This window comes from Lutra lutra, chromosome 11 (genome assembly GCF_902655055.1).
Source record: "Lutra lutra chromosome 11, mLutLut1.2, whole genome shotgun sequence".
In the NCBI taxonomy this organism is placed as follows: domain Eukaryota; kingdom Metazoa; phylum Chordata; class Mammalia; order Carnivora; family Mustelidae; genus Lutra; species Lutra lutra.
This window is the reverse complement of record NC_062288.1, coordinates 96,040,143-96,056,142: the sequence shown is the minus strand read 5'-3', so window position 1 is coordinate 96,056,142 and position 16,000 is coordinate 96,040,143. Positions and strand designations below refer to the sequence as shown.

The 16,000-nt window shown below is 43.3% G+C and overlaps 1 protein-coding gene across 1 annotated transcript; it reads right to left on the bottom strand.

The window, feature by feature from the left end:
• Positions 1-4,311: 4,311 nt before the first annotated feature.
• On the bottom strand, positions 4,312-7,291 carry TAS2R3 (taste 2 receptor member 3). The gene has a single exon (XM_047695225.1). It carries the CDS (start codon positions 6,834-6,836, stop codon positions 5,886-5,888), a length of 951 nt encoding a protein of 316 aa, XP_047551181.1. The 5' UTR covers positions 6,837-7,291; the 3' UTR covers positions 4,312-5,885.
• Between the last annotated feature and the right edge of the window lie 8,709 nt (positions 7,292-16,000).

Sequence of the window (16,000 nt, the reverse complement as noted above, 5' to 3'; positions counted from 1 at the left end):
CATACTAGCAGCAAGAGACCCTATCCAAAATGGGACATAAAGGTTGTTGGGCTCTCAGTAGCAGGAGGCGCTATAATTAAGATGTGATCGTGTCGCCTAGGGTCATCAGTGAACACACTGGTTCTGTCAGATGTTATTTATGAAAAGGTCAGTATGAGAAAAGCATTAACAAAACCCTTTCCCCCTCTGCATGAGAATTTACCTTCGGTTAAATATATAAGTCTTATGGATACTCGCTGCTTTGGGCTTCCTTGAGTGTGGTGACTCTTTTGATGTGTATGCCTTTTTTTTTTTTTTTAAGATTTTTATTTCTTTGCGAGACACAGAGCATGAGCAGGGGAGGCAGGAAGGACAGAGAGAGAGGGAGCAGCAGGCTCCCTACTGAGCAGAGTCTGATGCGGGGCTCAATCCCAGGATCCTGAGATCATGACCTGAGCCGAAGGCAGACGCTTAACTGACCAAGCCACCCAGACATCCCTGATGTGTGTCTCCTTTGACTCAACCTTGGCAGCCATATCTATGAAATTATTACAAGAGAAACTGGCACCTTTGGGACATGAATCTTTTTAGGCAAGTCCCACCCCTGCACAGCTGTGGATCTCTACTCCTAGCACCTTGGCTCTATGGCCGCAGCAAGGACTCTGCAAAACAAGAAGGCCTAACACTCCCCTGCCCATAAGCTAGGTCGCTGAACCATATCCACCCAAGTAGACAGGTGCCAGAGGCCTAAGACAGCCGTGTAAGTCTTACTATTTCCTGGAGCCCAAGAAGACCCAGTGGCGGCAGGTATACTGTAGTCAGGTGTCCAAGCTCTAGATTCATCTGGCAGATCTGTTGGGAAAACTTTAGGGCCAATAGTCCAAGCAAAAGGACGACTTAGCTCATTTGATGAAGGCTTTGAATAAATGGGAATTACAGTCATGAATAAATGGGAATTACAAACTGTGAGCTGTTTTTGACAGAGTACTAATGTTGCTCGGGAGGAAGAAAGAAGGAAACTTCCACTTCTTAGGCTGTTTTTAGGGCTTCCTCTGTTGCCGGCAGTGCACCAGGTATCTTGAAACTCAGGTAATCCTTAAAACAGTTCTAAAAGGAAGATATGGTTATCCCTATTACAGGTGAGGAGAATGACGATGAGAGAAAGTAAGTGGCTGTGAGCCAGCATAGGAAATCGGTGGCTAAGGTGTAAGGTGTCTCTGAGACTGAGCTCTTTCCACTGTTGCCCTCATCGGGTCATTCATTCAATAAACTGTTACCATAAGCCAGGCACTGTGGTAGGTACTGGGAAAACAGAAGAAACACCCACAGCCCAACCTGCCTTCAAAACACACACAGAAACGGGGCACCTGGGTGGCACAATCAGTTAAGGACCCAACTCTTGCTTTCAACTCCGATGGTGATCTCAGGATTGTGAGATCAAGCCCCACCTCTGGCCCTGAGCTCATCATGGAGTCTGCCTGGGATTCTCTCTCTCTTTCCTTCTGCCCCTCTCGCTCATGCTCGCTCTCTCTCAAATAAATTTTAAACACACACAGAACATGGAGAGACAGACGAAACAAACAAACAAACAAAACAACAGAGCTCAGTGTTTCCGGTGCTATGTGAAGGAAAAACAAAGGGTGTAAGGGGGGTGTTCAGGAGGGGCCCTCGAGCCTCCTGTCTCAGAGGACTGGAGCTGTCTTGGCACTCCACAGGGCTCCAGCCCTGCTGAAAGCAGCCTGCACAAACTATGGCCACGCAGTGGTGGAGCCCAGCAGCAGAACAGAGCAGTGCACGTTTGTGGCCGTCACGAAAGGAATCTAGAGACAAAGATCACGGGGGCCAGAACCCTTCATCGTATCTGAAGCATTTGTTTCAGCGACGCAGAGATGAAATACTTGTTTGTCTTTATTGCCCGCTTGGTGTGATCTTTTTGAGAACAGCCACTGCTATCTAATATAGTGCTTGGTACAAAGCGACGGTCAGATAAATGCCTGCGGTATAAATGAATGAACTGGAATCAAGATGAGCCAGAATCAAAATGGTGTGAGAGGGACGCCTGGGTGGCTCAGTTGCTTAAGCTGCTGCCTTTGGCTCAGGTCATGATCCCGGGGTCCTGGGATCGAGTCCCGCATCGGGCTCCTTGCTCGGCAGGGAGTCTGCTTCTCTCGCTGCCTCTGCCTGCTTGTGTGTGTTCTCTCTCTCTCTCTCTCTCCCTCTCTCTGGCAAATAAATAAAATCTTAAAAAAAAATGGTGTGAGAATTTATGTATGCCTAGAACACACAGCAGTATCCAGCCGCTAGCTGGAACCCATCCGTCTCTCAAAGAGATCTGCTAGATGGACTGTAAGGGTATAAACCTGAGCAACCACAAAAAGTTCAGGATTCTCCCTCTCTGGCCATGAGTACCTTACTTAGCAACAGACGGGTATTGAGGCTAGACAGACCACACAGAGAAACTCCACTCATGGGCTTCTGAAAAAATAGTTTTCAGAGTTAACCTGGAAATACCACTCTGGTCATCTGGCCAGCTCTACCAAGTCGCACTAACAATTTCATTATAGGGAAATCAATAAAATGTGTCCATTGTCAAACTCATAAGAGCAGGAAAAAAAAAAAAGTTCTTAATTTTGTCTAAAGGTAGTACAGTTTTTCTCCTGAGCCCCTATCTGCTGGTTGGGGGTAAGTATTTATTTAATCCAATGAGATAATGAATTTTTTCAGAAAAAAATTTGAATCTCTTTAGATTTAAAAATTAAAATCTGAGACAGTATCCCCTTGAAATGTTTCTCCTCTTAGAGTCCGTGTGTAGGGGGAAAGGGGTGGAGATTACTGCTACCTCGTGGTGTCAGAGAAGTGTCCTGTCCTCCCTCTCCCTCGGCATCCTTGTCTCCTCAGACTTCCAGAGAGAGGTCCTTGCCCCTTGGTTGCTCCTTGCTCCGCATTCAAGGCTGAGTCGGTGCCTGTGTTTTGCTTCCACTGATCATAGCCTGGGAGCTCTGAACCAGTCCTCAAAGAGAGGGGAAATCTGGACTCTCACCTGCCGTCCTTGCAATCCCCTTTCTGTCTCCCTCTACTTCCTCCCACCATCCTGTGGGGACCAGAAGGATCAGGCTTTCACTTAGACCATGTCCTCTTATACCACCAGCAACAGCAAACTCCACAGATACACTGTCATAAGACTAGAACTCCATGAGGCACAGTCTCTGGGCTCAACCCCTGATAAGCTAAAATGCTAGAAGCTGATATCTGTTGTATAGTTATTATGCTTTAGTTGCTAAAATAATTTACATACATTGTCTTGCTTAATCTGCACACCAATCCTGTGAGGTATTTTATAAAATTACCTCTTTATAGTGAAGGGAACTGAAGTCTGAGGAGGTTTAGTAACTTGCTGAAGATCATGCATCTGAGAAGTGATGAGGTCAGGATTTGAATCCAGTGTGTTAGGTTCCAGAAAATAAAACCCTTAGCCCCTACGCTATACATTTTTCTAGTCCAGCAAAATGTAGAAACACCAAAAAGTAACATACGATTGTCATTAGCAGTTCTCAAGAGATTTTTATGTCATTTTTGCTTTCTTAAAACACAACGTCTTGCAGAATATCAACAGAATATCAGACTCTGTCTTCCACATATCCCAAGATCTAGACAGCTCTGTTCATCAACTGTTCGGAAATATCACGGACATTATTTAAGGCAAAGGGCATTGGTGAACATGGAAACTGAGAAATATTGGAATGCATTTTGGGTTTTGGTTTTTGTTTTTTTTTTTAGTTTTGTTGTTTACTTATTTTTATGTATGATCCTTCTACACTCAAAGTACAGCTCAATCTCATTAAGGATCAGGATCTGTGAACTCAGCTCGAGTTCAGAGAACACTAATAATGAGAAGTTAGCCTAAGGCACCAAGAACCAAAAAACAGCTAAGCCAAAATCTCCAGTAAAATGTTACATTCAGTTAAAAAAAGGGGGAAAAAACCCATACCTAAACTAGAAAGCAGAATCAGGAATTCAGATTAAGGACGAAAGAACCAGAAGGTCAGAGCTCAGCAGACAAGTCCTCAGTGTAATGAAAGTAGGAGCAAGTCTTCGAGAGTGGGTGACAATAAATTCAACGGTGGGGATCAGGGTTAATGAAACAGAAACCAATCAAGATGGCATGGATTTCCATAGCTAAACTTCCCTGTGCTGGAAAGCAGCACAGATTTTTATTCAGTACAAAAGTACCCATTTCAGAATCCCTATAGTTTAGTGAGGTATGAATGAATATTAAACAATTATTTTAAGTTTCAACAGATACCTTTCTGAAAGATAATTTTATGTCAGAATTAAGAATTTTCCTTTTTTTTATTATGTTCAATTAGCCAACATATAGTAGTACATCATTGGTTTTCGACACAGCAGCTTCAAGAAGCAAGTATCAATCTGAAAACAAACAGTGCAAACCAAAAGACATTTATTTCTGTAACTTTAAAAATGAATACAGAAATCCCAGAACAAGCCCCAAATTAATTTCTGGTTTCATACGACCAAATGCCAAGTAGCATGGTGATCCTTAATGCTATATCAAAGTATCACTCATTCCACAAAAATAATAAAAATAATAACAATAGCTATTGTTTACTCTCCCTGGGACTCTAAGTACTTTTCATCTGGTAGCTCACTCACTCCTTCCAGCAACCCCATCAACGACATACTATCACTAATCCCATTTTACAAATGAAGACGGTGAAACAGAAGTGAAGAAACTTCCCCCAAGTCACCCAGTTCACAGGGGCCGGGCCGGGGCTAGAACCCAGGCCGTCTGCCTTCAGGGCCCATATTCGTAGCCACAATGCTCTACACCTGACAGCCCCATTAGTGACAGAAAGCTGGATTCAGATTTGCCATGGGACCTAACTGTATATACCCATGAGTAAGAATTCTTCATGATCGTAAGTAATAATCTTCTCATTGACTTCTTGACGCTGTTCAGTGATAGGAAATTAATCAATGCCTGCAAAACTGTATTAAAAGATGATGTACTGAATTTATAAAAACTGCTTATATTTTTTTTTTTATAAAACTCTCAAGTTTTCAAAGCTCACATGCATCGTGGTTAGTTTAAAAAGGAAAAATTGCTTAGACTTTTGCCCTATCTAAAAAACTTTAAAAATTACTTGGCAATTTACTTCAGCCAAACGATAAAGGAATGCCAGGAGTCCTGAAGGGAAATCACCACCACTGGACTGGACAGGAGCCTGCTGGCCAAGGGTCTTGATTCTCATTCCACTGCTTTTGTCCTCGCACAGAGAATGTGTGGAAACTCATCTCCTGTGGGAACTGCTCCTGCTGTACAATTCACTGTCAGGTGCCCACTTCACCGAGGGCTCTACACAGCACGCTGGGACACGCTGCCTCCTGAATCGTGAAGTCCATGTCACCGTCCGCATTTTAAAATGATGGAAGAGAGGATCAGAAAGTAAATGAAAGTAACTCACCAAAGGCCAAAAGTCTTGGAAATAGAACCAGAATTCAAACCCAAGTCTGTGGAACTGTAAAGCCTCTTCTCTTTCCCGCAGAGCCATTACACTGTTCTAGTTACATCAGCTCATCACTGTCCCTATAAACTTGAAGTTAAAGCTAGGAATCAGCTCATTAGGTTGATAGCTATTAAAATACAACTCTACATCTATACAGTGAGTGTTCCTACTATACTGACATTTTCCAGAGACTGTTTCATTCTCTCCAAAACACCACACAAAGAGAAGCCAAAAGACATGTCCCCAGTGGGCCAGCACAATGTAGTCGCATCTCTCTCCTCCTGGCGTCACAGAATTGGTGCCACGGAAGGATCAGGAGGAGCCCTTAGCCTTGAGCCAGACTAAAGGACTCCCAGGCTCTCGTCTGTGCCCTCGGTCACTCTAGGGGGCAAAAGGTCCCTTGAGTCCAGGCTTCCGAAGGCCAGGCTCACACCACAGCATCTCCACAAACGTCTGCTTCAGCTTGTTGTTTCCCAGAATGAGAATGAATGAGTGGCCAGCAGGATAAAACATTGTAACTGCTTCTCCGATCATAATGACCATCTCAGTTCCTGGTATGAAATAACTGCAGGATGTAATCAGAAAGGCCAAAAAGTAAAGCAGGAAGAGAAAGAGGAAGGAGACGATGATTTTGATGGCTCTCTGGTGGGCCTCGGTGCTTGGATCTCTGGAGCTGATGCTTCTTTGCTGCAGCTGCTGCATGTGTCTCCCCAGGGAGAGGATGAGCAGAAAGTACGCGGCCACAGACACAATTAGGGGAGGGAGGTTCCACAGAGTCCCAAGAACATGGAACACTTTGTATTCATTTCTTTTCTTTCTAAAGTGCTCGGTCATATTCCCTGTGAAATTGATCCCCCTGAGAACGGAATAGATCTTAAATTCCTGGATCAGAGATAGGGCACTGACACACGATAAGAACAGGGCACCCAAAATCATGCATACAACCACCCTGGAAACTCTCCACTTGAGCCAGAGGAATGCAGGATGGGAGAAACTGGCAATTTTCAGGCAGTAGAGGACACTGAGACAGGTGATGAGCCAAATGCTCAGGTGGTTTGTGAATGTCCAGAAAATATCAATAATTTGCATCACTATCCCTTCATCACGTACTTTGGAAGAGAACACCATTAAAACACCGTCAACCAAGAGAATCCACAGGAGAACGATCCTAGAGAGAGCAAGGTTAGTGATGATGAAGTCAGACAGAGAGACTGTCTTGTTTTTGAACCAGCTGCTGCCATTGGCCAACACTATGAACCCATTCCCCAGCATCCCCAGAATGAACTCGGTGGCAGACAGAACCAGGAACATCCATTTCTCCAGCCCTGACATGTCAGCTAGACCTGACCTTGTTCTTTCTCTTGATGTACAATCTCCTTGCTGACTTGAAACTCCGCTCTGTGAACCTGTCACTTCTACCTGTTGCTTCACTGTACCTGTCTCTTGTCTCTGCCCAATTTAGTCTGTTGTAGAGCACAATTTAGTGAACCCTCTCTGGATCTTTCCGATTAGTCTGTCCTCTTCACAGATGACAGGGACTGTCACATTCCATCTATGATCTAAACTCAGCAGCTCTTTGCCAAAATGCAAATGGAGTAGTATTCAATGTCACACGAAGAAGGAAGAGATGTCATTCACAAAGGTGAGGATTTGCACATGATTCCAAAGGGAGGGAGGTTCCAAGCCAGCCAGGACAGAAAGGTGCATGACCAGAAGTCATACAGAATCGCTCTGAAGAGTGAGAAGTCTTCTTCCTGGAAGGAGGACTTAGGGACACACACAGAAGGAGGAAGGCACTATCAAAGTCACCTGGAGGGAGGTTTAAGTGCATGAAACAAAGAAAGTTCAACGCCAGACGTCCTGGGTTAGAATTAAAAGGTGTGCCTCTTAGTGTATACCTTACATGAGGGGGCTCCAAGTTCTTCCCTAGAAAGCCATATCACCAGAAGTCTTAACTCCCTGACTACTTAAATAACAATAATGAATTATAGCATATAAGCTACTTAAAATGTAGATTTTCAGGGGCACCTAGGTGGCTCAGTGGGTTAAGCCTCTTTGGCTCAGGTCATGATCCCAGGGTCCTGGGCTTGAGCCCTGCATCCAGCTCTCTGCTCAGCAGGGAGCCTGCTTCCCCCTCTCTCTCTGCCTGCCTCTCTGCCTACTTGTGATCTCTCTCTCTGTGTCAAATAAGTAAATAAAATATTTAAAAATAAATAAATAAAATGTAGATTTTCAGAGTGCATGACCACTGTATCAATATGTCAACAGTAGTTCAAGCTTACAGAAATCATACACAGTCTCTTCAACCAAAGAAACCTGATTTATGTAAAACAATGCCTTAACAAATTTTGACCATGGCCAACAGTAATAATCTTTATAGCGTTTTATATGTATATCACCATATATACATATTATTCTGGGAACACAAAGGAGGTCACAAAACAATTATTTCCCCTTTCTAGATGTGTGGCAGTCTGATATTTTCTATCCTTTCTATTTCTTTCATTGCTGCTTGCCTACCACAAACTTGATTTTACAATCTACGCATGAGTTGTAATAAATACGGTTTGAAAACATTGATCTGAAGGATGGAGAGAGAAATCAAGGCCACCAAGACACAAAGCAGAGAGTTTAGCAACACCATCCAAATAACAGAAGGATAGACTTTCGGATCCCCTCAAAAGCACCTCCCACGGTAGCAGATGACAAATCTGCACAAACAACACAGAGTCTCTTCTAGACGCCCGCCACACGGCCAAGTGACCCTCATCAGGCTTGGCATTCTGCAGCGTACGATATGGTTACGGGGCATTACCGAGAATACTCGGCCATGAGCACGGCCCTCCTTCATCACCCTCAGCCTTCTCGGGCTAACTTTGCAACCTGGCCAAATGCTCCTGAGCTCTGTGCTCCAGAATTACAGTAAGGCAGTTCCCAGCTGTCTCTGGCAGTCCTTTAACAGGACCTTAGCCCAGTTGTAGCGCTGGTCCCACAATCCACCCCTGACGCTGTTCAGTTTTTTCTCATGGCTTCAAATCTATAGATGCACATTTCTGTTCTCGTAACACCTTCTACATCCTCTCATAAGAAGCAACAAGCTAATAAGATTCCTCTACCCAGGGATTAGAATTATCCAGTGAGAAGAAACTTTAGAATATGTAACATATCAGAATTCATTTCATGTACCATGTATGGCTAATCATCCTGCTTTACAAGTCTTATTATTTTTACCCCTTCCAAAATTACAACGTTTACCTTTTTAGAAGTCGTTACTGAGCAGTCTAGGGTTAACTATAATTTTTCTTTCGCAGTTTTGATTCTTTCCCAGGACAGTGTTTCCATGAACAATGTAGTAGCGGGTGGTGAGAGTTCAATTTCAGAGTTTAAAAGACATCGTTGGAATCATGGAACACTACACCAAAAACTAATGATGTACTGTATGGTGACTAACATAACATCATTTTTAAAATTTTAACAAATAAATAAATAAATATTTGTTAAATGAGAAAAAATAAAAAATAAGAGATCATTGGGGGAAAAAAGACATTGTTGGTTATCAGCATTATCATTGCTACTACTCCATCAGGTACCACTGATAAGAATTATGAGCCCATAGTTACACCATTCCCACTTTTTTTAAAATTTTTTAAAGATTTTATTTATTTATTTGACAGAAAGAGAGAGCACAAGTAGGCAGAGAGGCAGGCAAAGAGACAGGGGGAAACAGGCTCCCTGCTGAGCAGAGAGCTCGATGTGGGGCTCGATCCCAGGACTCTGAGATCATGGCTGGAGCCGAAGGCAGAGGCTTAACCCACTGAGCCACCCAGGGGCCCCCATTCCCATTTTTTAACATAAACACTACAACTATCATACGATAACTAATATCATAGCATTAGTAATGTCTGCTTCCAAAATGTACGTTCACCATCCTCCACTAAAACAGCCACATATACTCAAGTCCAACTCTACAAAATGTGCATCTTTAAACACGGTTTGTTAGGGATCAATGCCAGAGCCAAGGTGCTGGATCCTTGCGTCTTTCATCCCAGGCTGAAGACATCTAGAACGACTACTGAGAGATCACGCTCTTGCTCTCGACCATTCTTCTGAGTAAAAGACCAAAGGAAGCGTATCAGTCAGGGCATCCACAGGAAGCAACTGGTACAAACTGGGTAATGCCAGAAAGGTGTTAAAGTGGAATTATTTACAAAAGTGTGAGCAGAGGATAGGGAAACCATAAACAGCTAGTGCAGTGCCCCAGGGCTCGGACCAGTGGGGCACCACATCGCCATACCACCCAGAAACTAGAGAGCTATGTAGAGGGGACCTCCTGACAGTCGCTGAGATTTTTCAGTTGGGAGACCCCAAAGAGAGTGCGCTGAGAGAATAAGCCTCAAAACACAGGCCAGCAGACTAACAAGACAGTGCACTATCATCTTCCTACCCTTCATTATTCTGGCACTTTCTCTGCAGGGACTGAGGTATCACGGTCCAGGTCTTCGCCTCATTCCTGCTCTGACACTAGCATGACAACTGAGTTGATAAGCACCAGCAGGACACTCAGACTGACAGCAAGACAAGTCACAAATAATAGCCCTTTCCATCAACTGAGGCTCACTAATTTGCAGAATATAGAAGGAAACCAGCAGAGCTGGGTGTATATAGCAGAGACCACCTACAACGATAAGTGGAGTGCAGGCTTCTGGGTCCCTTAAAATCCTCACCCGGAGGTGAGGCAACAGCAATTCTAAGTCTGAGTAAACAGGACTGGTCTGAAGGCCTCCCTCACACCACGTGTGCACGTGGACGTTCCCTACGCGCCTCATCTGGGAGAGCGCACCTTACCAACCTTGGTCTTACACTGCATACAACCCCGCTACGGAACACTGCAGCGTACGGCCCACCCCAAGTGAACATAGGCCTCATTTACACCTTCAGTTCCATCCCCCAAACTGATAAAACTTTGTTTTACAAAAACAGAACAAGAGTCTATTATCCAGATGCTTTCAATAACAAGCTACCACGCTAACACACCAGCTTGACGCCCCATCCTGCCATAATGGTACCCAAAAATGTTCATCCAGTCTTTTCCTACAGACACTGGGGACAGGGACATTCCTCCAGGATTTCTCAGCTCCTACACACACCTTGCTGGATGTGCTAAGTATACGAGGGCCTGGCCACCCTTGACTGGAGCCATTGTGCAGTGAGCAACCAGAAAGGAGGAGGTAATGAGCCCCTCCAGGACAAGGAGCAGGCTTGTTTCCTGCTTGCTATAAAAGCTGCATGTTCTCCAGGCTCAGTGTCTCTCTCTATAATAAACTCCACCTGGGCCCTGTGCGTTGCCCTTGGGGACTCTTGGGACAGAGGGAACTGACAGAAACATGCTGGTGTTCACGCTGCTTCCTGTGCTGCTGATAACCCGACACTTTTCTCCGATCCAGAGGTTTCGTATCTTTTGCCAGCTTCCACGAAACAGTGACGGGCTAGCTGTCAACAGGGTAAAATCAAATCCCCAACCCACAGCCAACCTCAATTTGACCACCACTGCTTTCCATAGCCTATTCTAGTTATTTTCCCCCTTAAACCCACAACCCCCACCTGTACTCTGCCCCATACAGTGGGGTCTGGGATTCTAAAAATCATTTCCCAGACGCCCTTTCCAGATGCTTTGCTGTTGGTACTCTGTCAGTATGAAAACTGGCGGGTGAGCAGGAGGAAAAAGAAAAATCCGGCCTCTCACTCCAACAGGGTATCCCTTGGTGGAAGTTCCTTTGACTAGGTTAAGAATGATGACTGTAGACCCCATGAACCAGGATAAAATCATCTATACAGTGTTAGCCAGCCTGGCCAAGGCAAAGCCCCTTCAGCACACCAGAAACAACTGTAACCACACCCCCAGCAATGCAGCAACAGGTGCACGCTCAACGGTGCCGGCCCAGAGATGGTATCAGTTTCTGACTCTGACACTACCCTTCCTTCTCTCTTTCCCTCTTCCCACATTTTTGTAAATAATTCTCTCCATTAAATCCCCTCTGTCTGAAATACCTGTACTGGCTTCCTCTTTCCTGACTGGACTCTGAACAATGCACAGTCCTTCCACCTATTTTTGAAGTTTTAGTTGTTACATTTCAAAAAAGATATAACACACATCTCTGTTTCGCATTCTCCTTGGGGTTCTGGGGTTATTTCCAAAAGGAAAAAGAAACTCATTTAACCTATAATACCATTTTCATACTGCAACTCCCACCAGTAAGTTTTTAATACATATTATTTTCATTATTTTAAATCATCCTATGTTGGTAAGCCCAAAATGCACACTTTCATGTCATACTACTCTTCAGAGCTCCCATATCCACCTACCTATGTAACTTCTTTACTTGGCTCTATCATGGACATCTCAAATTTAACATGTTCAAAACAAAACTTTCCATTTATTCTCTCATTTTATTTTTTTAAAAGATTGTATTTATTTGACAGAGAAAGATACAGTGAGAGAGGGAACACAAGCAGGGGGAGTGGAAGAGGGAGAAGCAGACTCCCTGCCAAGCAGAGAGCCCGATGCGGGGTTTGATCCCAGCACCCTGGGATCATGGTCTGAGCCAAAGGCAGACGTTTAATGACTGACCACCCAAGCACCCCTAATCTCACTTTAAAAGAACTCTTTCCCCCAATCTTCCTTATTTCAGCAAATGGCAACATCATCTATGCAGGTGCTCAAATCAAGCACCACCTAAGAATTAACTTGATTCTGTCTTTCCTATAATCCCACATCGATTTATCAATGACTTCTCCATTTTTGTCACAAAACGTATCCTGAACTTTCCATTTTCATTACCTTCATACTGGTCCAAGTTACCATGGCCTCTCATCTGAACTTCTCAACAGCCCCCAAACTCATTCTCTACTTCTAATCTTCTTTTCTGTAATACATTTGCCATACAATCACAAGAATGATCACTTAACTCCACTACTTAAAACATTTCGACGGCGTTGTAGTGCAGCTACAAAATGTAAACTCCTTATACTATATACTAAGAATCTCTTCTGCATGTCCTCTTGCATGCACCAGGATTCAAGATAAATTTTACCATATCATATAGTCTGAGTTAAGAACAGGCTTTATTGGAGTAAGAGAAAACTCGTATCAACAACAGGAATAAAAGCAGGACTCTCCACACGGGGGACCAGAGCACTGTTCGGCGAGCAGTGCAGTTCTGTATGCCAATGGAAGTGCCTCACCCTTCCTATCGTTCTCACTTCCTTTAATAAAAGCATGAAAGCAACTTTGTCAGTAGTACGACAGTCTTAGGTGCCAGAAAACACGAATTTGGGAAGCCAGCTATTATAGGAGTTGTCTGAGAAGACCAGATGACCAATACGTGGGGACCTTGGAACCCACAGGATGTTATAGTTCCCACTGGTATTAGAGTCAACAGTTCTGTGGTAACTGAGCTTATGTGAGCACTTCCTGGCAGGGGAAGTGAAGGAAGCTCTCTTTTCCCAGCTAGTGTTTTCTCCAGACAACTGAGTTTGAAGGAGGGTTATTTTCAGACAACCTTTCTCATTGCAATACAAATTTCCTACAAAAAGAAGGATCGGGGCACCTGAGTGGCTTAGTCAGTTAAGCATCTGTCTTCGGCTCAGGTCATGATCCCAGGGTCCCGGGATCGAGCCCCACATCAGGCTCCCTGCTCAGCCTGTCATGCCAACTAATTAATAATGCCCCTTTTGGATGTTTTACTCATTAAACACTCAGGTCCTAGGCTCAGACTTTAGCACACAGCAGAACCGCAATAAATATATACTGAATAAACAAATTGTCTTTTTTTAAAAAAGATTTATTTGAGAGAGTACACGCATGGAGGTGGGGGGACGGCGGGGGGAGAGGGAGAGAATCTCAAGCAGACTCCCTGCTGAGCGTGAAGCCCAATGCCAGGTGGGGCTCCATCTCACAACCCGGGGATCAAGACCGGAGCCAAAATCAAGAGTCAGACATTTAGTGGACTGAGCTACCCAGATACCCTGAATAAAAAATTTTCTAAAGGAAGCTTGATTTTTGTTTTTAACCCAAGTTTCAGATTCATTTTTTAACTGATATTGACTCATTATTATGTTTCTAAAAATTACTGTTTCTGGAATGGTTGTAATACATTTACACAGCTGTAGGCCATGGTGTGAACATTTATTTACTCATTCTCTGCTGATGAACCTTTAGGTAGTTTCCTTGGGTTGTTGGTTGTGCTATTATGTACATTATTGCTAAGAACACTCTTGTACATGTTTCTTGGGCCACATGGGCAAAACTTCCTATAAGGGTGTACCTTCAAGATGGAATAACTAGATGAAATTTCAACACCAGTTCATGCTGACATGTTTCTCAAAAGGAGGTGCCCGTTTACACCCTCCCACCAGTGCGTAATTTCCACTGGTGTAAAGAATCCTCCTTCACACTTCATTCTATCAAATGTGTCGGAATTTGCTAGTGTGGAGGGCTTAAAATGAAATCTCATTGCAGTTTTTGGTTTGCATTTCCTTGATTATTAATGAAGTCAACTACTTTTCCACAGATCATTTATATTTCAGTGTCTATGTCTTTCCCCATTTTTCTACTAAGCTGTTATTTCCTCTTTGCTTTGCAGCCCTTCATATATTCTAGATTGTATTTTTATTGCTTTGTAATCCTTTATTTACTCTAGCCTGTATTTCAGTTATACTATTGCAAATATCTTCTCTCCCAGCTTGTGACTTGTCATTTTGCTTTCTTTATGGTGACTTCTGATTTTAAAAAGGTTACTTTTAATAGTTAAATGTATCCCTCTTTTTTACATTTTATTTGACAGAGATGACAAGTAGGCAGAGGCGGGCAGAGAGAGAGGGGGAAGCAGGCTCCCTGCTGAGCAGACAGCCCAATGCGGCTCCATCACAGGACCCTAGGATCATGACCTGAGCTGAAGGCAGAGACTTTAACCCACTGAGCTGCCCAGGCACCCCTACATTTGTTTTAAAAAGAGACTTCCACGCCACCAGAGCATAAAGACACTGTCTCATATTTTCTTCCAAAATTTTTAATGTTTTGCCTTTCACAAGTCTTTAAATAACCAAGAATTGATCTTTGCGTAAGGTGTAAGGTAGAGATCTGATTTCATTTTTTTTCTGTATGAATAACAAATCTCCCTAGCACACTTTATTGAATAAAAATCTCTATTTTACCCACTGATCTATGCCACTTTTATCATTTATCATGTCCACCTATACATGGTCTGCTTCTGGGTTCTCTATTCTATACCACTGTTCTGTTTATTCCTGCATCCACAGTACAGTTCTATTATCAGCGCAGCTTTAATTAAAAGAAAAGTCTTGCCAACGGACAAAGCAAGTCCCCTATCTCATTCTTCCTCTTCAGGAGTATGTTGTCTGATCTTGGACCTTTGATTATCAATGCATTTTTAGAATCAACTTGTCCAGTTGCCCAAAACTTCTGGGAATTTTTATTTGATCTGTAACATCAATTTGGGGACAGTTGGTATCTTTACATTATTGATGCTTACAATAAACATGGTTTACCGATACATTTAGTCTTTGAATGTATTTCAATAAGGTTTTATGTTCTCCATAGAAACCACACACTTGGAAGACTCCTTTCATTTTCTGATCCTCTTGTATAAGGGCATCTTTGCTGTTGTTTGCAATTGACTTTTGTATACTGATCTTATCTCCAGCAACTTCTAATTATTCATCTACAGATTCTTTTCTGGTTTCTATGTAATCACAGCATGTGTAATTTCTTCATTTCCATCTTAATACTTTTTTTTTCCTTCCCAACTATGCTTGCTAAAGCCTCAGCACGAGTAAGTTGTCAAAGAGAGGTAGTGATAAGACATCACTGCCTGCTCATTTTAAGAGAAATGCTCTTCTAATTCCAAGACTGCTTGAGCCACACCTTTGACACATACCCTTTGTTTTTATGTCCAAACCACAGTCAAGATTAACATGTCATCAGGGAATGCCCTTTCTTCAGTGCGTTGCCCACTTACTGCTCTAGTTTCAGCTTAGTTTAGAACTTGTCACTTGAGGAATTCCCTTTTGTCTTATAAGGCTGATGCTACAGACCAAACTGTGTCCACTCAAAATGCACATATAGAAACCCTATTCCCCAATGTGACCACATTTTGAGATAGGAACTTTAAGACGATAAAGTGAAATGAGGTCATAAGGGTGGGGCCCTGACAACAGGATTACTGTCCTTAAGAGAGACACCAGAGAGCTCACTCACTCTCTGCCAGCAAAAATAGATCATCACGTGAGCACACAGCGAGATGGTGGCCACTTACAAGCCAGGAACACAGGCCTCACAAGCCTTACAAGAAACCAACCATGCTGGCACCCTGATGATCTTGGAATTGCAACAAAACATCTGCTGTTTAAATCACCCAGTCTCTGGTACTTTGTTAAGCCCAAATGAAGATTCCCAAGGATACGATAGAAACTAAATC

Coding starts and splice junctions, on each gene's coding strand:
- TAS2R3 (XM_047695225.1), bottom strand. CDS start 6,836: ATGTCAGGGCTGGAGAAATGGATGTTCCTGGTTCTGTCTGCCACCGAG.